Below are 20,697 nucleotides of genomic sequence, written 5' to 3'. Positions count from 1 at the left end.
TTTACACAAGGTCCCGTCTTCTTTGTAATTGGGGTTTGAAAGAGTGTACAACAAAGTTGGTCATTTCGCGACACATTCTCAAAAGAACGAGGGGTGGGAGTTGCAGAGTAAATTGCGATACAATTTTGCAATATTTTCTTTTCACAATGTGTAGAAAAGGGAACAATTGAAGTCAAGGAAGAAAACCCACACATTTGTCCAAGTGCATTTGGCGTTTGGCAACACACACAGATGTGAAGACCGCTCACTTGTCTGAAACCAGTGAGAAAGGAGAATATCTTTATTACATGTTTTCAGTCTTCTCAACTGCTTTGACCTGTAATACAGAATGCGGAAGTTGATTGGGCGTAGCCCCTACTATCTAACAACAAAATGATGGCTTGTGAAAATGCTAAGTGGCTCGTAACTCTGGGAAAGCACTAGCCACAGTGAGCAAAGAAGTTCATGTCAAACCCTGCTGGTAGCATCCAAAAACAAAACCTCCCCTGTCCCCACGCTTTGTGCAGAGTTGAGTTCACTTTGTAATGTACCAAAATTGAACGCTGTCGTAACTGGCGTCATGATTCTTGTATTGTGCGTCAGTTGGAGGAGAGCCGTTCCATGCAGAAGCGTCTGAAAGCCTTGCAGAAGAAGCAATCTCAAATCGTAAAAGAGAAGATCCACCTGCAGGGGGAGCACAGCAAAGCTATCCTGGCCCGCAGCAAGTTGGAGAGCCTTTGTAGGGAGCTCCAAAGACACAACAAGACTTTGAAGGTGTACAGCTCATTACAATCATAAAACAAAATGAAATATTGCATGACATTGTTGCCAGTGGTGGCTGGTGGAGTTTTAGCAAGGGTGGGCTGTGTGTCTATATATATATAGATCTATATCTATATCTATATATATATATATATATATATAGATATATATAGATATAGATATATATGTGTGTGTGTGTATATGTATATATGTGTATATATATACACACACACATATGTATGTATATATATATATATATATATATATATATGTGTATATATGTATATGTGTGTGTGTATATATGTATATGTGCTGTCAATCGATAATTAAAATTTTTAAAACAAAATCTGATGAATCACACTTGAATTTTGATAATTCGCAATCAGTCACATGCACCAATCACATAATACACATTTGACTATGAGATTGTATTTTAAACTTTTCGATGAAAAGAGAGTTCAGCGCTGCACTAGATACAAATGACCTTTGTTTTATCGAAAGTCTCATCGGGGTGACTTTTGAAGCAAAATTTGCCACTGAGCACACCAGTAGCTCCTCACTTTGCATTGGCGTAAGCATTGACCTCATCTCTGACCTTATAGCAACCTGCGTCACCTTTAATATATCTATCTGTTGTTCATGTAAAGGAGCGTGTGCGGTGAAATTGTATGATTAATCTGCGTTAATACATGATGAATACAATAATTGTTTGTGATTAATCATATGCATTACCGCATTCATTTTGACAGCCCTAATAAATGTGTGAGTGTGTGTGTGTGTGAGTGAGAGAGAGAGAGAGACACACGCACACACAGTGGAACCTCAGGTTACGAATGACTACGAATAATTCGGGTTACGTACAAACTTTTCGCAGAGAAACTTACCTCGAGTTACGTATTATTTTCGGTTTGCGAACGGTCGTGGTCTGGACGAACGAATGTATGTCGCACTTCTACTCGCGCTGCGTGACTATTATTGACTGTGCAAGCGGAAAATTTGTTGTCTGCTCTGCGGCATAAGGCGGAAATCTGTTCTCGACGTAGTTCCGCATCCACATCCTTGGTCATCCAGTCACAAATCTAAGAGTGTTTGTGATTGACGCCGTAAAAAAAAAGGCGGAAATCATTTTATTTTTGTCAAAAAATACTATTTACCAACCGTTTACAAACTCTAACCCTATGTATGTTCTATTGAATTGTAGCATCTCTTTAATTAAAACAACAAACGCTTTATGTTGGCGTAATCACGTGTGTGTGTGTGTGTCTCTCTCGCTCTATATATATATATATATATATATATACTGTATTTTCACGACCATAAGCCACACTGTAATAAAAGGCGCAGTCTCAGTTACGGGGTCTATTTCTGTATTTAACACATACATAAGGCGCACCGTATTATTGGGCGATGGCATGGTAAAACATACGCTAGCTTAAAAAATACGGTAGCATGCATGCACGCGAAAACAATGTTTTTAAAAAGGCAGCGGGAGCAAAACTGAGTTGCATTTGTACTTTATTGAAGTATTTAATAATGTACTCACGTTATTTTTGGATCAATCCTCATGTTCTGTATCCGAAATGAACAGCTGGGCAAGTTCTCCATCAAACACGCCGGGTTCCCTCTCGTCATTGTCGGAGTCAGTCTCGTCGCCGTGCGGCTCCTCAGAAATGATGCCGGCTTTTACGAAAGCTTGAGCAACAGTGCAAGCAGACACGTTAGCCCGAGCATCCACGATCCATTCACAAATTGTGGCGTAACTCGCCCGGCGCTGCCTCCTCGTCTTAGTAAAGCTGTGTTCGCCATCTGTCATCCATCGCTCCCACGCCGCTCGCAACTTTGAACGTCCTGTTTACACCGATGTCCAAGGGTTGGAGTTCCTTCGTCAAGCCTCTCGGAATGATGGCAAGCTCCGAGTTATTGCCCTCAGTCGAATGGGGACTGTAGAGACGCTTCTCCCGGCTGTTCTTTGCTCATTAATCCATTGCTCGGGCCACCTCGCCTTGTTTCCGCGGAAACTCAGCTTCGTCTTCTTGACTTGGCGAAGCTCGTTTTCCTGCTTCCTCCACTTGCGAACCATGGATTCGTTGATCTTGAATTCTCTCGCTAGCATGCAGTTTAAACTGTGCTTCGTAAGCATGTCTCTTCGTAAGTGCCATTTTCGGGGGTCCTTAGCCAAACCGATGTTGTTTAGCACAATGCACACCCCGGCACTATAGACCTACTGGGGGCGTGCCTTTAGCGTCCTCCTTCACGCGCACCTTTCCCCCTTTAACGTCCGCATGCTGTCCTCAGTCACGTCCGCCTTCCTCTATATAAGCAGCGTGTCGGCAGGAAATGCTCCCAGTCGGTCAAGCGGAGCGCTCATCAAAGTCACACAACAACATTTACAGATTTTGGAACTCTGTGCACAGATAAGGCGCGCCACATGACAAGGCGCCCCGTCCAATTTGGAGAAAATGTAAGACTTTTAAGTGTGCCTTATGGTCGTGAAAATACGTGTGTGTGTGTGTGTGTGTATATATATATATACATATATATATATATACATATATGCACACACATCAGGTATCTCGTTTAATCTAAAATGAAACTGTGTCGGAGGATTAAAATATTCCGGCATGGTGCTGGAAATCCGGCGTAGGATTTATTTATTTAAAATTTGTATTATTTAAGACATGGCTCTGGAGTGCGACTAGCTATGCGCCCTCATTTCAGAATGGTGCGACAAAAACCAAAAAAGAGAGCGCATCCACCTGTACACCACCCATTTGAGGAAGAAATGCGACTTGAAAGCAGACACATAAAACCCGTCTGGTTTCTAAACCAATCAAAGATAGTGAAAGGCGGGACACGAGTGGTTTATACATATCATTAGTAATATTTTTATAATATCATGTTTTCATTCATTGTTCTCCTTTTCAGTGTAAGTCAGCAGCAGCAGTGGCGTGGCGTGGCACCCTAGCGCCTTCTTATTGACCAGCTGCCACTGCTTCAGATGTTGATGTTTTATAACTGAGCAACTTTGCATTCATTTTTCTCCTTTTCAGTGTGAGTCAGCAGCAGCGGGGCGGCGCCCCAGCGCCCTCTTATTGACCAGCTGCCGCTGCTTGTTGCCATGCTTCAATGAATGACATTGTCACTAAAAATGAAGTACAGTCCTCTCACCACCTCCTCTTCCCTCCCACCTGGTTTTCTAATAGGAAGAGAATGCTCAGCGGTCCAGGGAGTATGAGGAGCAACGCAAGGAAGCCATGCTTCACTTCCAGATGACTTTAAGTGATATTGAGGTCCAGATGGACCAACACAGCTCTCACAACACTAAGCTGAGGCAGGAGAACATGGACCTTGCTGAGAAGCTGAAGAAGCTCATTGAGCAGTATGAGCTCAGAGAGGAGGTAAGAGATCTCCTGCGCCAAATTGCTGTGAAATGATGTTGTGTAACTGACCAACTACACTCTAATATTGCTTTTGAAGATCATTTGAAAGGAGCTTTCGTCGAAAATATGATTTGAGAATCTATATCCACATTGCAGTTTTTTTCTAAAGTACTTGAAAGTTTGTAGATCGATGAGATCAGGAGTCTTTGCGATAAGATCAACTGGTTGAATTTGCAACATCTGGCAGCAATTACCATTCGATATATACCTAGAGGACCAGATGATACATTTAGTTTTGCTGCAAAATCGATCAAGAAGGCAGTGGCGCGGGTGGAATGCTGAGTACGCCATCACAGCATGTGACTAAAACGGACCAATCAAGAGAGATGAAATAGTGGAGTTCCACTGTATACCTAGATCTCGCAAAAGCATTCGATTGTCAAAACTCCATCAATATGGTCTATAAAATGTTTTGTTCAGGTGGCTTAGTGATTACCACAGTAAGAGACAACAATATGTCTGTATAAACCTTTAAGAAAGAAACCTCTAAGAAAGAAAAACTAAAGCATGGTGTGCCTCAAGGGACAATACTTAGTCCCCTTCTGTTCCTGTTTTTTGGAAAAAAGATTTTGCTGTAATATCTGGGTCATCACTACGCATATTTGCAGATGACACAAATATTAATTACCATGTCTCACTCGGACCTTGGATGTATCATTGGAAATGCCAATACAACTATGGAGTACATCTCAAGGTAGTTTCAAATGAACAAGCTTTCCTTGACGAAAACAAATCAAACTATATACTTTTTAGAAAAAAGTAATAATTGAACTCAGCAATTTCTTGTATTAACATGCTGCAAACATTTGTTTGTTTAAATGCAGTCATCGCAAACAAGACATTGCAGGCACCTTTCAAAACTTATCATCTGATATCCATGCCTACTCACCAAGAGGTCAAACAAACAGAGTTACCTTGTTGTCGTACCGCCAGTCATAAAAATGTTCTTAATCAAATTCCATGCTCTCAAACTCTGGAATTCACCTACAAAATGTTCAGGTTTGCTTTGATGAATGATCCTCTGTCAAGTCAATCAAAATAATAATAATAATAATAATAATACCAAGTGCAATTAAAACAAAGTCTTAAATCGATATCGTATAAATTCTTGTCATTTTGTTGTCTTCCTCTTGATTTGTTGATATTTTATTTTGCATCTTTATTTTTTTATTTTATTCATTTCTTTGCTTATTTGCTTTTTACATACCATTAAATGAGCTACTAGAGTGATTTTATTTTCAAGGGAAGGATCTCATGTAAGCCTTTGGGCTTCTTTTCCCAAATCAATGAATGTGTTTTCATTGTACATATCAACTATTCCCCCAAATATTTTAAAATCTGTTTATATTTCTGAAAAGTGAAAGAGCGCATTTATGATTTATTGTTGTAGCATCATAATCAATCAAATCCATCAAAATCCATGATGCGATAAGTACACAATAATATAGTGAGGGATTACTGTATAAACACCACTGGTGGGACGTTCATCTGTATATGGCAAGCAGTTGGTGGAGTTGCCCAGGCAGGGGCACCTCAACTCTTGCCCATCTCGAAATCAAATGGTTACTCAACTAGCATCATCGAACCTGGATCCATCTGCCGAAATGCTGCATTCTTAACCACTCCGTGATGCCCAAATTGGACTGTGAGAAGCCTTGACATTTGATCTGACCTGTAAAATGTCTCCCTCTTGCAGCACATAGACAGTGTGTTCAAGCACAAAGAGCTACAGCAACAGCTTATGGACGCTAAATTGCAGAAAATCACTGAAATGATGAAAGAAGTGGAGGAGAAACAGCACCGAGAAAGAAACTTTGTGAGTACATTTTGTGTTTTCCTCAGTACTTTTGTAGTTCTGATCCTAAAAAAAAACATCACCACATGCATGAATTAAATAGCTGGCAGAGTTGGCCTTGTGTAATGTAATGAGTAGGTGAGTAGGTGGGGGTCCACTGTGTGTGTGTGTGTGTGTGTACACAGTGGCTACGGAAAGTATTCAGACCCCCTTAAATTTGTCACTCTTTTATATTGCAGCCATTTGCTAAAATCCTTTAAGTTCATTTTTGTCCTCATTAATGTGCACACAGCACCCCACAGAATTGTTGAAATTGTTGCAGATTTATTAAAAAAAGAAAACCTGAAATATCACACAGCCATAAGTATTCCGACCCTTTGCTCAGTATTTAGTAGAAGGACCCTTTTAAGCTAATACAGCCATGAGTCTTTTTGGGAATGATGCAACAACTTTTTCACACCTGGATTTGGGGATCCTTTGCCATTCCTACTTGCAGATCCTCTCCGGTTCTGTCAGGTTGGATGCTGAACGTTGGTGGACAGCCATTTTTACGTCTCTCCGGAGATGCTCAATTGGGTTAAAGTCAGGGCTGGGCCATTCAAGAACAGTCACAGAGTTGTTCTGAAGCCACACCTCCGTTATTTTAGCTGTGTGCTTCGGGTCATTGTCTTGTTGGAAGGTGAACCTTCGCCCCCATTTGAGGTCCTGAGCACTCTGGAGAAGGTTTTCGTCCAGGATATCCCTGTACTTGGCCGCTTTGATTGCAAGCATTCGTCCTGTCACCCCCGACAGCATGATTCTTCCACCACCATGCTTCACTGTTGGGACAGGTGATGAGCAGTGCCTAGTTTTCTCCACACATACCGCTTAGAATTAAGGCCAAAAAGTTCCATCTTGGTCTCATCAGACCAGAAAATCTTATTTGTCACCATCTTGGAGTCCTTCAGGTGTTTTTGAGCAAGCTCCATGCGGGCTTTCATGTGTCTTGCACTGAGGAGAGGCTGCCATAAAGCCCCGACTGGTGATGATTGAGTTTTGCGAACTTTCTCACATCTCCCGACTGAATCTATGGAGCTCAGCCACAGTGATCTTTGGGTTCTTCTTTACCTCTTTCATTAAGGCTCTTCTCCCCCAATTCCTCAGTTTGGCCGGGCGGCCAAACGTCTTCCATTTAAGGATTATGGAGGCCACTGTGCTCTTAGGAACCTTAAGTGCAGCAGAAATCTTTTTGTAACCTTGGCCAGATCTGTGCCTTGCCACAGTTCTGTCTCTGAGCTCTTCAGGCAGTTCCTTTGACCTCATGATTCTCATTTGCTCTGACATGCACTGTGAGCTGTAAGGTCTTCTACAGACAGGTGTGTGACTTTCCTAATCAAGTGCATCAGTATAATCAAACACAGCTGGACTCCAATGAAGATGTAGAACCGGACAGCACCAGAGTTAAATATATGCGTCACAGCAAAGGGTTTAAACACTTATGGCTCTGTGATATTTCAGTTTTTCCTTTTTAATAAATCTGCAAAAATTTCAACAATTCCCTTTTTTTCCTGTGCTGTGTTTACATTAATGAGGGAAAAAATGAAGTGAAATGTAGCACAGTGAAAATGAACATCATACCAACAGTCAAACACTACTTGCTACTTCAGGACTTGGACGACTTCCTGTGATTGATGGAATCTTGAACCATGTTTACCTGAAAATCCTGAAGGAGAATGTTCGGCCATCAGTTATGACCTCAAGTGGAAGTGCTCTTGGGTTCTGTAGCAGGGCGACAATCCAAAACACACCAGCAAGTCCACTTCTGAATGGCTCAATGAAAACAAAATGAAGATTTTGGAGTGGCTTTGTCAAAGTCCGGACTTGGATCCGATTGTAATGCTGCGACATGACCTTTAAAAAGCCATTTATGGTCACATCTGCCAGGGTTGCTGAATTAGAACAATTCTGCAAGGAAGAGTGGGCCAATATTTCTCCACAGAGATGTGAAAGACTCATTGCCAGTTGTAGAAAGTGCTTGATTTCAGTTGCTGCTGCTGTGGGTGGGCCAGCCAGTTATTAGGTTCAGGTGGGCAGTTACCTTTTTACACATGGCCAGGTAGCTTTGAATAGTTGTTTTCCATAATAAATAAACTCACCATTTAAAATTTGCATTTTCTGTTTACTTGGATTATCCTTGTCTGATATTTATATTTGTTTAATAATCTTAAATATTAAAGTGGGGAAACTGTGCAAAAAATTTGGAGCAGGAAGCAAATACTTTTTGATGGCACTGTAGCTTCGAATCAAAATATTTTGTCACGTTGCACAATTATATTCAATTCACACAAATGATGTAGAGACTGTAACTATACATTTCAGTTGTCAGTGAGCATTTCTATTTTTGTGATTTCAGTTGCTGAAAGATGCCACAGAATCTAGACGCAAGTGTGAGATGATGAAGGAACAAGAAGTTCAGCTCAAGCAGCAGGTCAATGCAGAACCATCACCACATGCCGTAATTTCTCGTGTATAATACGCAGCCCTAAAGTTGACCTCAAAATTCTGGAAAACCCTATGTACCTATGTATAATGTATTTTTACAATGCAGGATTTTGCTTCTACCTATATGATCAAAACATGAAGTATTATCTGTATTTTGTTAGTTTTTTCAAATAATTATTCTGAAGTTAAGCACTTTATTTGAACACTTTTTTTTTTACGTGCTCTTATTTTGAAATTCACAGCCCTACTTTTATTTAGTAAATGAGAAAACACACAGTTGTGCTCATGTTTGATTACCCAGGCAGAATTTGTATGATGGGTACAATTCTTGAAAGAAAAACATGAAGGGCCAGGTGAAACACATTTAAATTTATTTTAATGGGATTTCAGAAAAGCATTTTCACTCAACAAAACATAACCATAATGAAATTAATTGTTGTTCAGTCAAGTTGTATTTATTTAAAAAATAAAATAAAAAATTCTAACAGGGTATGTAAACTTTTGAGCACAACTGTACATATAGGCAGTCATACGTACCCACTGTCATATTGGAATGTAAGTGTAGGCTACACCTTTTTCATAACCACTAGGTGGTGGTGGCATATGAGAATGAAAGTATACACCTCTCTCTAGATGGCAGTGGCATATTGGAATTAAAGTGTACAGCTTTTTTAATACCTCTAGATGGCGGGATACATTTATAAAATGGGGGAGGTTTTTTCATTTTCCCCTATATCTATGTATAATGTGCACCATTGACTTTTGACATTTTTTGGAGAGGAAAAATGTGCATTATACACGAGAAATCACGGTACCTTAATTTTGTATGGTGTATATTCTTGTTTAGGAGGTCTCTAGATATAGGTGCAAAACATTGTTGGACCTCGTTGCTATAAGAAGATAGACCATCCATTCATTCATTCATTTTCTTCCGCTTACCCGGGGGCTGGGTCACGGTGGCATCAACCAACGCGCAGAGAAGCCCAGACTTCCCCCTACCCAGCCTTTACATCCATCTCATCCGGGGGCATCCTGAGATGTTGTCAGGGCAACCTGGAGTACAGCTGTGCGATATAACAATATATGCTATCTATCGTATATGCACCCCCAAAGTTGACCTCAAAATTCTGGAAAATCCTTCTACCTATGTATAATGCATTTTTACAATGCATGATTTTGCTTCTACCCATATGATGAAAGCATGACGTTTTTAGTCAATAATTATTAATTCAAAGAATTATTCTGAAGTTAAGCAGTTTATTTGAACACATAACACTTTCTTTTTATTTACTTGCCTTATTTTGAAATTCACAGCCCTACGTTTATTTAGTAAATGAGTAAACGCACAGTTGTGCACATATGTTTGATTACCCAGGCAGAATTTTTAAGATGGGTACAGTTTTTTAAAGAAAACATGAAGGGGCTGGAGAGACTACATCCTTCGGCTGGCCTGGGAACGCCTTGGGATCCCCCCGGAAGAGCTGGATGAAGTCGCTTGGGAGAGGGAAGTCTGGGCGTCCCTGCTAAAGCTACTGCCCCCGTGATAAGCGGTAGAAAATGGATGGATGGATGGATGGATGATTCTCATCCCAACTGCTTCACACTTGTCCGGATACTGCTCCACCAATAGTTGATGAGCCCATGGGAAGCGGAACCCATGTTGTCTCTTTGGGCTGTGCTCGGCTGGACCCCAAAGATGTAGTCCACCAGGCGCTCACAATTGAGCTTTACCTCTATGCGTGGTTTCAAATGGAGGACACGGGGATCAGCCAAGGGAAAATTAGGTACATATATTTCATTCCTCAAAGGGGGGTTCAGAGCCTTGCTTTGTCTGGTCCCTCACCTAGGACCTATTTGCCATGGGTGACCCTACCAGGGGCATAAAGCAACTGACAACTTAGCTCCTAGGATCACTGGGCCATACAGAACCCTCCAACATGCCAAAGTGACGGCTCAAGGACGAGGCTCCAGACATGTTCCCTATGTAAAACACCTTATGTATGTTGTGAATGGGCTCTATATCAATACAATTGACCTAGACTGTATAACGGTTCTAAAACTCATCTCATGCACCACAGCTTTCCCTCTACATGGACAAGTTTGAGGAATTTCAGAGCACTCTGGCTAAAAGCAACGAGGTCTTCACCACTTTCAGACAAGAGATGGAGAAGGTAAGGGATCCAATCTGTTCATCACTAATCACCAGAGGTGGGTAGGAACGCGCAACATTTACTCCGTTACGTTTACTCAAGGAACATTTAGGATGAATTCTACTTGAGTATTTATGTTAAGAAGAAACAGTCCTTTTACTCCGTTACAATAATCTACATGCCGTTCGCTACTTTCATTTATCAATAATTGCGTGCACAATTTGTCCTTCAACTTTAGTTTTGGACTTTCGCATCGGCCGCCGTTGCTCCAATCCACCATGATTACCACAGTGATGTTTGACTCAATTTCACCAATCGCACGACAAAAAGTCACGTCCGCACACAAAGTCTTCTATTGGGCTTCGCGGGCCAATCAAAGTGAGTTGTGACAGCCACACGCGACTCGTGTTTACATTTTCAGACTACGAAAAACATGCAGCATAGTTTTGTCACTGCCCAAACTCACCTTCCAAAAAGCTCAACATTCATCTCGTCTGTCCAGATACTGTAATCTCCCAATCATTCAGATGTTTTTGTTTTTGTTTTGCAAAAGACAAGCCTTTGTTCTTTTTGATCAGCATTGGTTTTCGCCGTGGAACTCTGTGGATACCACTTTTTCCTTATTGTGTCATGAACGCTGACCTTAACTGAGGCAAGGGAGGCCTGCAGTTCTTTAGAAGTTGTGCTGAGTTGCGTTGTGGCCTCCTGAATGAGCCATTGCTGTCCTCTTGGGTTAATCTTTGTAGGCGCCATTCCTGGGAAGTTTCACCACTGTTCCATGTTTTCTCCGTGAGGAAAATGGGTCTCCCTATGGTTCGCTGGAATCCTAAAGCTTAAGAAATGGCTTTTGCAACCCTTTCCAGACTGGTAGATGTCAATTACTTGATTTTTCAACTGTTCTGGAATTTCTTTGGATGGTGTCATTTTGTTGCAGCTTTTATACATCTTTTGTCTGACTTCAGTTTGTCGGGACAGATTCTGTTTAAGTGATTTCCTTATTGAACAGGTCTGGAGGTAATCAGGCTTGGCACGGTGGGCGACTGGTTAGAGCGTCAGCCTCACAGTTCTGGGGACCCGGGTTCAATCCCCGGCCCCGCCTGTGTGGAGTTTGCATGTTCTCCCCGTGCCTGCGTGGGTTTTCTCCGCCGGGCACTCCGGTTTCCTCCCACATCCCAAAAACATGCGTTCATTGGAGACTCTAAATTGCCCGTAGGTGTGAATGTGAGTGCGAATGGTTGTTTGTTTGTCTGTGCCCTGCGATTGGCCGGCAACCGGTTCAGGGTGTACCCCGCCTCCTGCCCGATGACAGCTGGGATGGACTCCGGCACGCCCGCGACCCTCGGCTCAGAAAATGGATGGATGGATGTGATGAGCCACAATAAAGTCATGATTTAACAAAGGGGGTAATTACTTTTTCCCACACAGGGCCAGCTAACGGAAGAGTTGTTTTTCCTTAAGAAATGAAATCATTTAAAAATAGCATCTTCTATTTGAAGGTAAGTCGTTTGGATGCGTCACAATTGCTAACCTGTCTGATATTCTCTTGACTCGTTGACGACGGCATTCAGCGAGGAGGCTTTCTATCAGGCTGTTTAGAAGTAGAGCCAGTGTCTTTTCAGCTTGCTGAGGGTGGGCGTGTGTGTGTGTGTGTGTCTCACACACACACACACACACACACACACACACACACACGGGGAGCGTGTGTCTTTCGCAGATGTTTGTACACGTACTAAAAGGGGGGAAAAAACAGAGTTACATTGTGTAACATAACATGAAGCTATTTCTCTTTTATTTGGCAAGATCTTTGTACCTCACTTCGTAACATTTAAAATGTCAGAAAATAAATAAAAATGATCTCTGTCAGCTGAAAATCATGTGATTGACCCCGATTTTCGATCATGTGACATCCCTGGAAATTACTTAACAATGCACGATATGATACATATATAGGCGTTGCGTCACACAGTCTCACTATTTTACTGCATATGGATTGGAAGCGTGCTCCGCCATGGTGACCTTCTCTCTCTCTCTCGCTCTCTCTCTCTGCACTTCCGGTTCTATGGTGCTTGTGTCAAAATAAAAGTATGAGTTACAAAATAACAGTGTATATGTATAAATGAACTGTAACATGCCTGACGGGCAGAAAATGGCCGCACGTTTGACACCCATGGGTTGCGGTTTTCCGTCTCAGTGTGTTGGTAGATAATGTTGCTCAATGTGCAGGTGTGAGCCGCCAACTGCCTTCCCCCTTTTTTTTCTTTCCAGTTAGGGGTTGGGCATCGTTTGAATTTGAGAGTCTGGTCCCAATTCCGATTCTTTTATGGGGCTGGGCCAAAAAGGTTTGCATGGTTTAAATGAAGCGTGTCCAAATTCTGAACATCCATTGTCTTCGCAGCCTGCAGCGTAGACGGAAATGTACATTTGATTCTGTGTTCTTTATAACCAGTATCTTTTCAAACTAAAGCGCAGTGTGTGTGGAAGTAACCCAATTGACTTACTATTCGTTCATTAATGTTGCATCTAAAAGTAAAATATAACATTTGTTAAAAGAGTTATTTGGGACTCTTTTATCACGTCAAATGGTTTATATGTACAAGTTTTAGCTTGACTTCCTGTTTTAAGCTTGTAGCCTTGTATTTTGAAGGGCACGGACCGGAACTGAGTATTTTGGCATGAAAAGTAACTTGACACGACACCAACAATTAATGAATGGAACCAAATGCTATGAAACGATTCCTTTCCGTACCCACCGATGAGGCGTACGGTTAGTGTTTGTGACGCTGTGAGACGTTTGTGAATTTTGTCCCAATTCACTGTGATGTAAAGTTTGAGTTTAAGATGTCTTTTTCTGTCATTGGCTCTTGCGTTGGTATGAAGACTAAAGTAAACGCTAAAAACCAGTGCGAAAGTGCAAGCGACCGTTGAGCTTGTTAGCTGCCTCAATGTTGGTGCAGACGTATTTTATTGTTTCACTCACTCAAGTGACTGAGAGTTGACGTCACTGAAGCTCCGCGCGGTGTAGGCTGAGGCTTGGAGAAGGAGGGAGCACGTCAGACTTCGAAACATTGTGAAAGCCTCCTTTGCACAATCTTATTCCAAGTGTTTCAGTGAGGCGACTGCTCATTAATTATAACAAAGTTAAGACACGCTTTTGTTCGCCGCAAGCACGTCTTTGTGCGCGTTCTTTGTTGGTTTTCGCCGCTTCTTGTTCGGGGTCGGCGGACTGTAGGCATCGAAACTGTGAAGCGAAATGTTTTAATTTGAATGATTCCGGGAGAACTGGAACGTTAATCCTGGTTCCAATCGGTTCTCAATGGCCAACCCTAATTCCCATTCCAGTTTGGCCACGGCGTGCGGTGTGCGGCAGGGCCTAACTCTATTCACTTTTCAGATGACCAAGAAGATTAAAAAGCTGGAGAAAGAAACCACACAATGGAGGACTAAATGGGAGGGCAACAACCAGACTTTACTGCAGATGGCAGAGGAGGTAATTTTATCTATTTCTCGATTTTCATAGTATTTTGTTGATCTTAGTTGTAGGAATACGTTTGACATTTTATGATAGGTGTCATTCTTACAGCTAAGGACTTTAGATTAGGAGTACTTTCTGAAAGTGAGACGACTCGTCTGTGGGAGCCAGAATTATTTATTGTTGATAGGGCATCAAGTATACCGAAATATCAACACAGCCACAAGTATTCAGACCCTTTGCTGTGACACTCATATATTGAAGTCGGGCGCTGTCCATTTCTTCGGATCATCCTTGAGACGGTTCTACACCTTCATTGGAGTCCAGCTGTGTTTGATGATACTGATTGGACTTGATTAGGAAAGCCACGCCCCTGTCTAGAGAAGACCTTACAGCTCACCGTGCATGTCACAGCAAATGAGAATCATGAGGTCAAAGGAACTGCCTGAAGAGCTCAGAGACAGATTTGTGGCCAAGGTTACAAAAAGATTCTGCTGCACTTCAGGTTCCTAAGAGCACAGTGGCCTCCATAATCGTTAAAAGGAAGACGTTTGGGACGACCAGAACCCTTCCTTGAGCTGCCCGTCAATCGGGGGAGAAGAGCCTTGGTGAGAGAGGTAAAGAACAACCCAAAGATCACTGCGGCTGAGCTCCAGAGATGCAGTCGGTAGATGGGAGAAAGTTCTAGAAAGTCAACCATCACTGCAGCCCTCCCCTAGTCGGGGCTTTGTGGCAGAGTGGCCCGACGGAAGCCTCTCCTCAGTGCAAGACGCATGAAAGCCCGCATGGAGTTTGCTAAAAAAAACACCTGAAGGACTCCAAGATGGTGAGAAATAAGATTCTCTGGTCTGATCCTACCAAGATAGAACTTTTTGGCCTTAATTCTATGTGGTATGTGTTGAGTGGTGGTGGCAGCATCATGCAACGGTGGGGGTGTTTTCAGCTGTAGGGACAGGACGACGGGTTGCAATTGAAGGAAAGATGAATGCGGCTCAGTACAGGGATATCCTGCACAAAAACCTTCTCCAGAGTGCTCAGGACCTCAGACTAGGCTGAAGGTTCACCTTCCAACAAGACAATGACCCAACGCACACACAAAGCAGTGGCTTCAGAACAACTCCGTGACTGTTCTTGAATGGCCCAGCCAGAGCCCTGACTTAAACCCAATTGAGCATCTCTGGAGAGACCTGAAAATGGCTGCCCACCAACGTTCACCATCCAACCTGACAGAACCGGAGAGGATCTGCGAGGAGGAATGGCAGAGGATCCCCAAATCCAGGTGTGAAAAACATGTTGCCCCAAAAAAAATCATACAAGGAAAACGGTTAGCTAAGAAGAAGTGGGACACTGAGAGGACCGAGGAGAGGCGAAAGGAATACATTGAGATGCGACACAGGGCAAAGGTAGAGGTGGCAAAGGCCAAACAAGAGGCATATGATGACATGTATGGCAGGTTGGACACTAAAGAAGGAGAAAAGGATCTATACAGGCTGGCCAGACAGAGGGATAGAGATGGGAAGGATGTGCAGCAGGTTAGGGTGATTAAGGATAGAGATGGAAATATGTTGACTGGTGCCAGCAGTGTGCTAGGTAGATGGAAAGAATACTTCGAGGAGTTGATGAATGAGGAAAATGATAGAGAAGGGAGGAGTAGAGAGGCAAGTGTGGTGGACCAGGAAGTGGCAATGATTAGTAAGGGGGAAGTTAGAAAGGCATTAAAGAGAATGAAAAATGGAAAGGCAGTTGGTCCTGATGACATCCCTGTGGAGGTATGGAAGCATCTAGGAGAGGTGGCTGTGGAGTTTTTGACCAGCTTGTTCAATAGAATTCTAGTGCGAGAGAAGATGCCTGAGGAATGGAGGAAAAGTGTACTGGTGCCCATTTTTAAGAAAAAGGTGATGTGCAGAGCTGTGGCAACTATAGAGGAATCAAGTGGATGAGCCACACAATGAAGTTATGGGAAAGAGTAGTGGAGGCTAGACTCAGGACAGAAGTGAGTATTTGCGAGCAACAGTATGGTTTCATGCCTAGAAGGAGTACCACAGATGCATTATTTGCCTTGAGGATGTTGATGGAAAAGTACAGAGAAGGTCAGAAGGAGCTACATTGTGTCTTTGTAGATCTAGAGAAAGCCTATGACAGAGTACCCAGAGAGCAACTGTGGTACTGCATGCGGAAGTCTGGAGTGGCAGAGAAGTATGTTAGAATAATACAGGACATGTACGAGGGCAGCAGAACAGCGGTGAGGTGTGCTGTCGGTGTGACAGAAGAATTTAAGGTGGACGTGGGACTGCATCAGGGATCAGCCCTGAGCCCCTTCCTTTTTGCAGTGGTGATGGATAGGCTGACAGATGAGGTTAGACTGGAATCCCCGTGGACCATGATGTTTGCAGATGACATTGTGATCTGCAGTGAAAGCAGGGAGCAGGTGGAGGAACAGTTAGAAAGATGGAGGCATGCACTGGAAAGAAGAGGAATGAAGATTAGCCGAAGTAAAACAGAATATATGTGCATGAATGAGAGGGGTGGTGGGGGAAGAATGAGGCTACAGGGAGAAGAGATGGCAAGGGTAGAGGACTTGAGATACTTGGGGTCAACCGTCCAGAGCAATGGTGAGTGTGGTCAGGAAGTGAAGAACGGGTCCAAGCAGGTTGGAACGGGTGGCGGAAGATGTCAGGTGTGTTATGTGACAGAAGAGTCTCTGCTAGGATGAAGGGCAAAGTTTATAAAACAGTGGTGAGGCCAGCCATGATGTATGGATTAGAGACAGTGGCACTGAAGAGAAAACAGGAAGCAGAGCTGGAGGTGGCGGAAATGAAGATGTTGAGGTTCGCTCTCGGAGTGACCAGGTTGGATCAAATTAGAAATGAGCTCATCAGAGGGACAGCCAAGGTTCGATGTTTTGGAGACAAAGTTAGAGAGAGCAGACTTCAATGGTTTGGACACGTCCAGAGGAGAGAGAGTGAGTATATTGGTAGAAGGATGATGAGGATGGAGCTGCCAGGCAAGAGAGCTAGAGGAAGACCAAAGAGAAGGTTGATGGATGTCGTGAGGGAAGACATGATGGCAGTTGGTGTTCGAGAGGAGGATGCAGGAGATAGGCTCTCATGGAAAAGGATGACGCGCTGTGGCGACCCCTAACGGGACAAGCCGAAAGGAAAAGAAGAAGATCATCCCCCAAAAGACTCCTGGCTGTATTAGCTCAAAAGGGGGCTTGGACTAAATACTGAGCAAAGGCTCTGAATACTTATGGCTGTGTGGTATTTCAGTTTTTCTTTTTTAATAAATCTGCAACAATTTCAACAATTCAGTTTTTTTCTGTCAATATGGGGGAAAATTGATGAGGGGAAAAAAAAAAAGAACTTAAATGATTTTTGCGAATGGCTGCAATCTAACAGAGTGAAAAATTGAAGGGGGTCTGAATACTTTCCGTAGCCACTGTATGTAATATTTGAATATCTTAGTATTGATTGTAGGTACATTTATATACATGGCATGTCATCTCAATCTCGTTGTATTTGTGTATAGTGACAGTCAAAATGCATTGTTTGGGGCCAGTTCAATATAAAACACAATATATACCATATACAACATTCATAAGTCGGCGGTCCCTGCTCCAGGTTTTGATCAGTTTGGTGTCCTTGGCCTGGAAATTGATAAAGACCATTCAAAAAAATGTCCGTTACGGGTCTCGCCTTGGAGACGCAGTTATCGGTATCAGTGGGAAAAAACTATTGCCCATTGTTACTTTGTATTCTTTTTAATGGCAGACTTCCTTGGTACTTAAAGTCCACGATTCACTAATCTGCATGGAAACCCTTCAAGAGTTTGAGAAAAAAAGCTTTTTTTGTTTGGCTCAACCCATCATGAAGGATCTTTATTCTGTTGTAGAAAACTCTGTGTGACGGCCACTACAAGGCTCTCCAAGGCAAGTTGGAGCTTTTGGAGCGGCTGTGCAGAGCTCTGCAGAAGGAGAGGAATGACCTCAACAACCAGCTGAGCCTCCTGCAGGAGCAAGGAGATGAGCCGCCAGAGTTGGCAGGGGAGGAGGAAGGTGGAGAGGAGGAGAAGCTGGAGACTAAGGGAATCAATAAAGCCCCCAGACCACCTGAGATACGGTCCACACTGGCCGTTGAAAGCGCCACCGCTGTGTTGGCAAGCCAGCCCTTAGAAACCAAAGCTACGCTGGCGGACTGAGCGTGCGTGCGTACGTGCGTGCGTAGGATGTTTTCTAAATTCTCCAGTTTTCTACGCGAACAATAAATCTATTTGTCTGATAGTTTAAGAAGAAGAATTTGGTTCTATGATTGAATTCTTCTCTAAATCTGTGATCTCCATGTTTGGAGTGGTTTTGAATCATTGGTGTTTGTGAGTACCTTGTTCTGCCATCAGTATTTTCATGGGTAATGTGGCAATGCAGTCACGTCTCATTGATCGTTTCGGAGGTGGGTATTTCGCCCACAAATCGGAATGTGATCTGAAAAACTAATTTGCCATCTTTACCGGACATTGTTTATGGAATCTGATTTTCATACCTTAATCATAGTGTGACCACGTTTCTTTTTAGATATTCAAATGTATCTGTGTTCTTTATGGTTGGTTCTGCTTGTTCAAATTATTATTTCAGCTATTAAGTCTTAATTCAGTACTGCTGACAGAAAATGTTTATGATGAACTGAAACCCAATTGCCTCTGAGCAAACACATAGCCATATTTTATTTGAATTGTAGTCTTTGGGTTTTGTGTTCTATTAGCGATTGTTAAACCTCTTGCCCTTTTTTGAGCTCATGTTTTCTGCCAGCTAATAAAATAAGGGATGCTTATGTGCTAGTTTAAATAATTCAAACGTCACAGCTCTTTTGATTCGATGTTTCTTGATTTGTATTTTTTTGAAATCACCGATAGCGGCTGTATTCAAACGATCCATCCAGCTTCTACGCCGACGTCTTCTCACTCGGGTCGCAGGTGCGCTCGAGCCCGTCCCGGCCGGTTTTGGCCAAGAAGGCGGGGCTCGCCTCGGACCGCTCGTCGGCCCATCGCAGGCCACGCACGTACAGTGGTGTGAAAAAGGGTTTGCCCTTTTCCTCATTTCTGAAACTAATTTCAATATTAGTACAAAAAGAACACAAACACAGAATGCAGTTTTTCCATTTTTATTCAGGGAGGAAAAGAAATATCCACGCCCTCCCGTTAAAACCTAACTGTGGTTTACCATACCAAAGGATCCTCAACTCAAAAGCTACACATCATGCCGAGATTGAAAGAAATCCAGGAATGAAGAAGAAAGTAATTGAGATCTCTTAGTGTGGAAAAGGTTAGAAAGCCAATTGGAAAGCGAATCACAGCGCGAGCCGTTAGCCACAAATGAGTCAACCAGCGTCACAGTACGGACGGACTGTGTTGGACTTTGGAGGTTCAACTATCGCCTTAAATGTGTCCACAATGGCTCATGAGTTGCAAGGGGTGCAATGCAAATCAAACTTTTTTTTTTTTTTTTGTAAATCGATGATAAATTATTGCTCACTTTAAAAGCTTTCCAGCGAATGTTGAAAAATGAAACGGTGTGTGGGGGCTTGGGGGGAAATCACCTCATCATCACACACAAAGGGGATTTTTTGTCACCCCTCAAAGAATATTTGTCATCCGTGAAAATTCGATATATTCATCTATTTACCAGACAGCAGTGGAGTTTTGGTGTACAAAGTTGCCCGTGTCAAGTTACAGTACAGCAAGAAGGTGCTACAACAAACCCCAAATCCGACTGTATCGACTATATCCATACACTTATATTTATATACTTTTCATTTCAGCTTAAAAAAAAAAAGGTAAAAGTCCCGAGTACACGTGGCAAAAATGAAACGTGGAATGTCCTCTCCTACATGTGATGTGTGCACTTGAAAAAGGCCACCGCTATATAAGATGTGCAGAAAAATCATACTTTTATCAGAACGCTTCATTTCGTTTGACAAGTCTGCAGTAAAAATGATGTCGCCGCCCCCACCCACAATAAGGTGCTTCGTTATACAAAAAGGCTTTGAAATTTGCACGGCTTTCAATACAAAAGCTAAAATCACCTCAGATTAGTCTCAATTGATTGGCGTGACTGAATCAATCAGATTCATCAGATCAGAGTGTTTGCATGCATTAATAACTCCACGGGAGGGTCCTTGCTCCTCCCGCTCCAACAAATACCACATCATGTCAAGTCAGCGCTCCTGTTGGAAAAGGTCGCTTTAAAAGGTGTCCCCGAGGTGACACCTCTTAGGTAGAAAATTCCACCAAGTCTCCTCTTATTCATAATCATGACACAATTATTTACTCATAATTCATGTACAGCAGAACCTCCAAAGTGGAAAGTCAAGACTTGCGGGACAATTTTTTTTTTTTTTTTTTTTCTCGCAACAAAATCTCATGGAAATGTTCTCTGGGGTTTTTTTTTTGTGCCGATTAACAGAAAACCAAACGTACTGCCATAATGCTATTGAATGTGAATTGCGCACACTAGTTAATTTCACCTAGCAGATCATAATATAAATACGTTTGTTATACACTCGCTGCTGAATTCCAGCATCACTTGAGGACATGACTCATTTTACTTTTAGTTTCATTACAATTCACATC

At 42.6% G+C, this 20,697-nt stretch overlaps 1 protein-coding gene across 1 annotated transcript in view; it reads left to right on the top strand.

Moving 5' to 3' along the window:
* The window catches only part of LOC133469359 (gamma-taxilin-like), a 51,409-nt gene extending 32,482 nt beyond the window's left edge, over positions 1-18,927 (top strand). Inside the window, exons 5-11 of the mRNA XM_061756309.1 lie at positions 583-753; positions 3,945-4,139; positions 5,878-5,997; positions 8,369-8,443; positions 10,536-10,628; positions 13,999-14,094; positions 17,968-18,927. Coding sequence (XP_061612293.1) covers positions 583-753; positions 3,945-4,139; positions 5,878-5,997; positions 8,369-8,443; positions 10,536-10,628; positions 13,999-14,094; positions 17,968-18,273 — 1,056 coding nt within the window. The 3' untranslated portion in view covers positions 18,274-18,927. The remainder of the gene's footprint in view (positions 1-582; positions 754-3,944; positions 4,140-5,877; positions 5,998-8,368; positions 8,444-10,535; positions 10,629-13,998; positions 14,095-17,967) is intronic.
* The last annotated feature ends 1,770 nt before the right edge of the window (positions 18,928-20,697 follow it).

This window comes from Phyllopteryx taeniolatus, chromosome 2, assembly GCF_024500385.1.
Source record: "Phyllopteryx taeniolatus isolate TA_2022b chromosome 2, UOR_Ptae_1.2, whole genome shotgun sequence".
In the NCBI taxonomy this organism is placed as follows: Eukaryota; Metazoa; Chordata; class Actinopteri; order Syngnathiformes; family Syngnathidae; genus Phyllopteryx; species Phyllopteryx taeniolatus.
The sequence above is the reverse complement of the archived record's forward strand: the minus strand, read 5'-3'. Positions and strand labels throughout refer to the sequence as shown.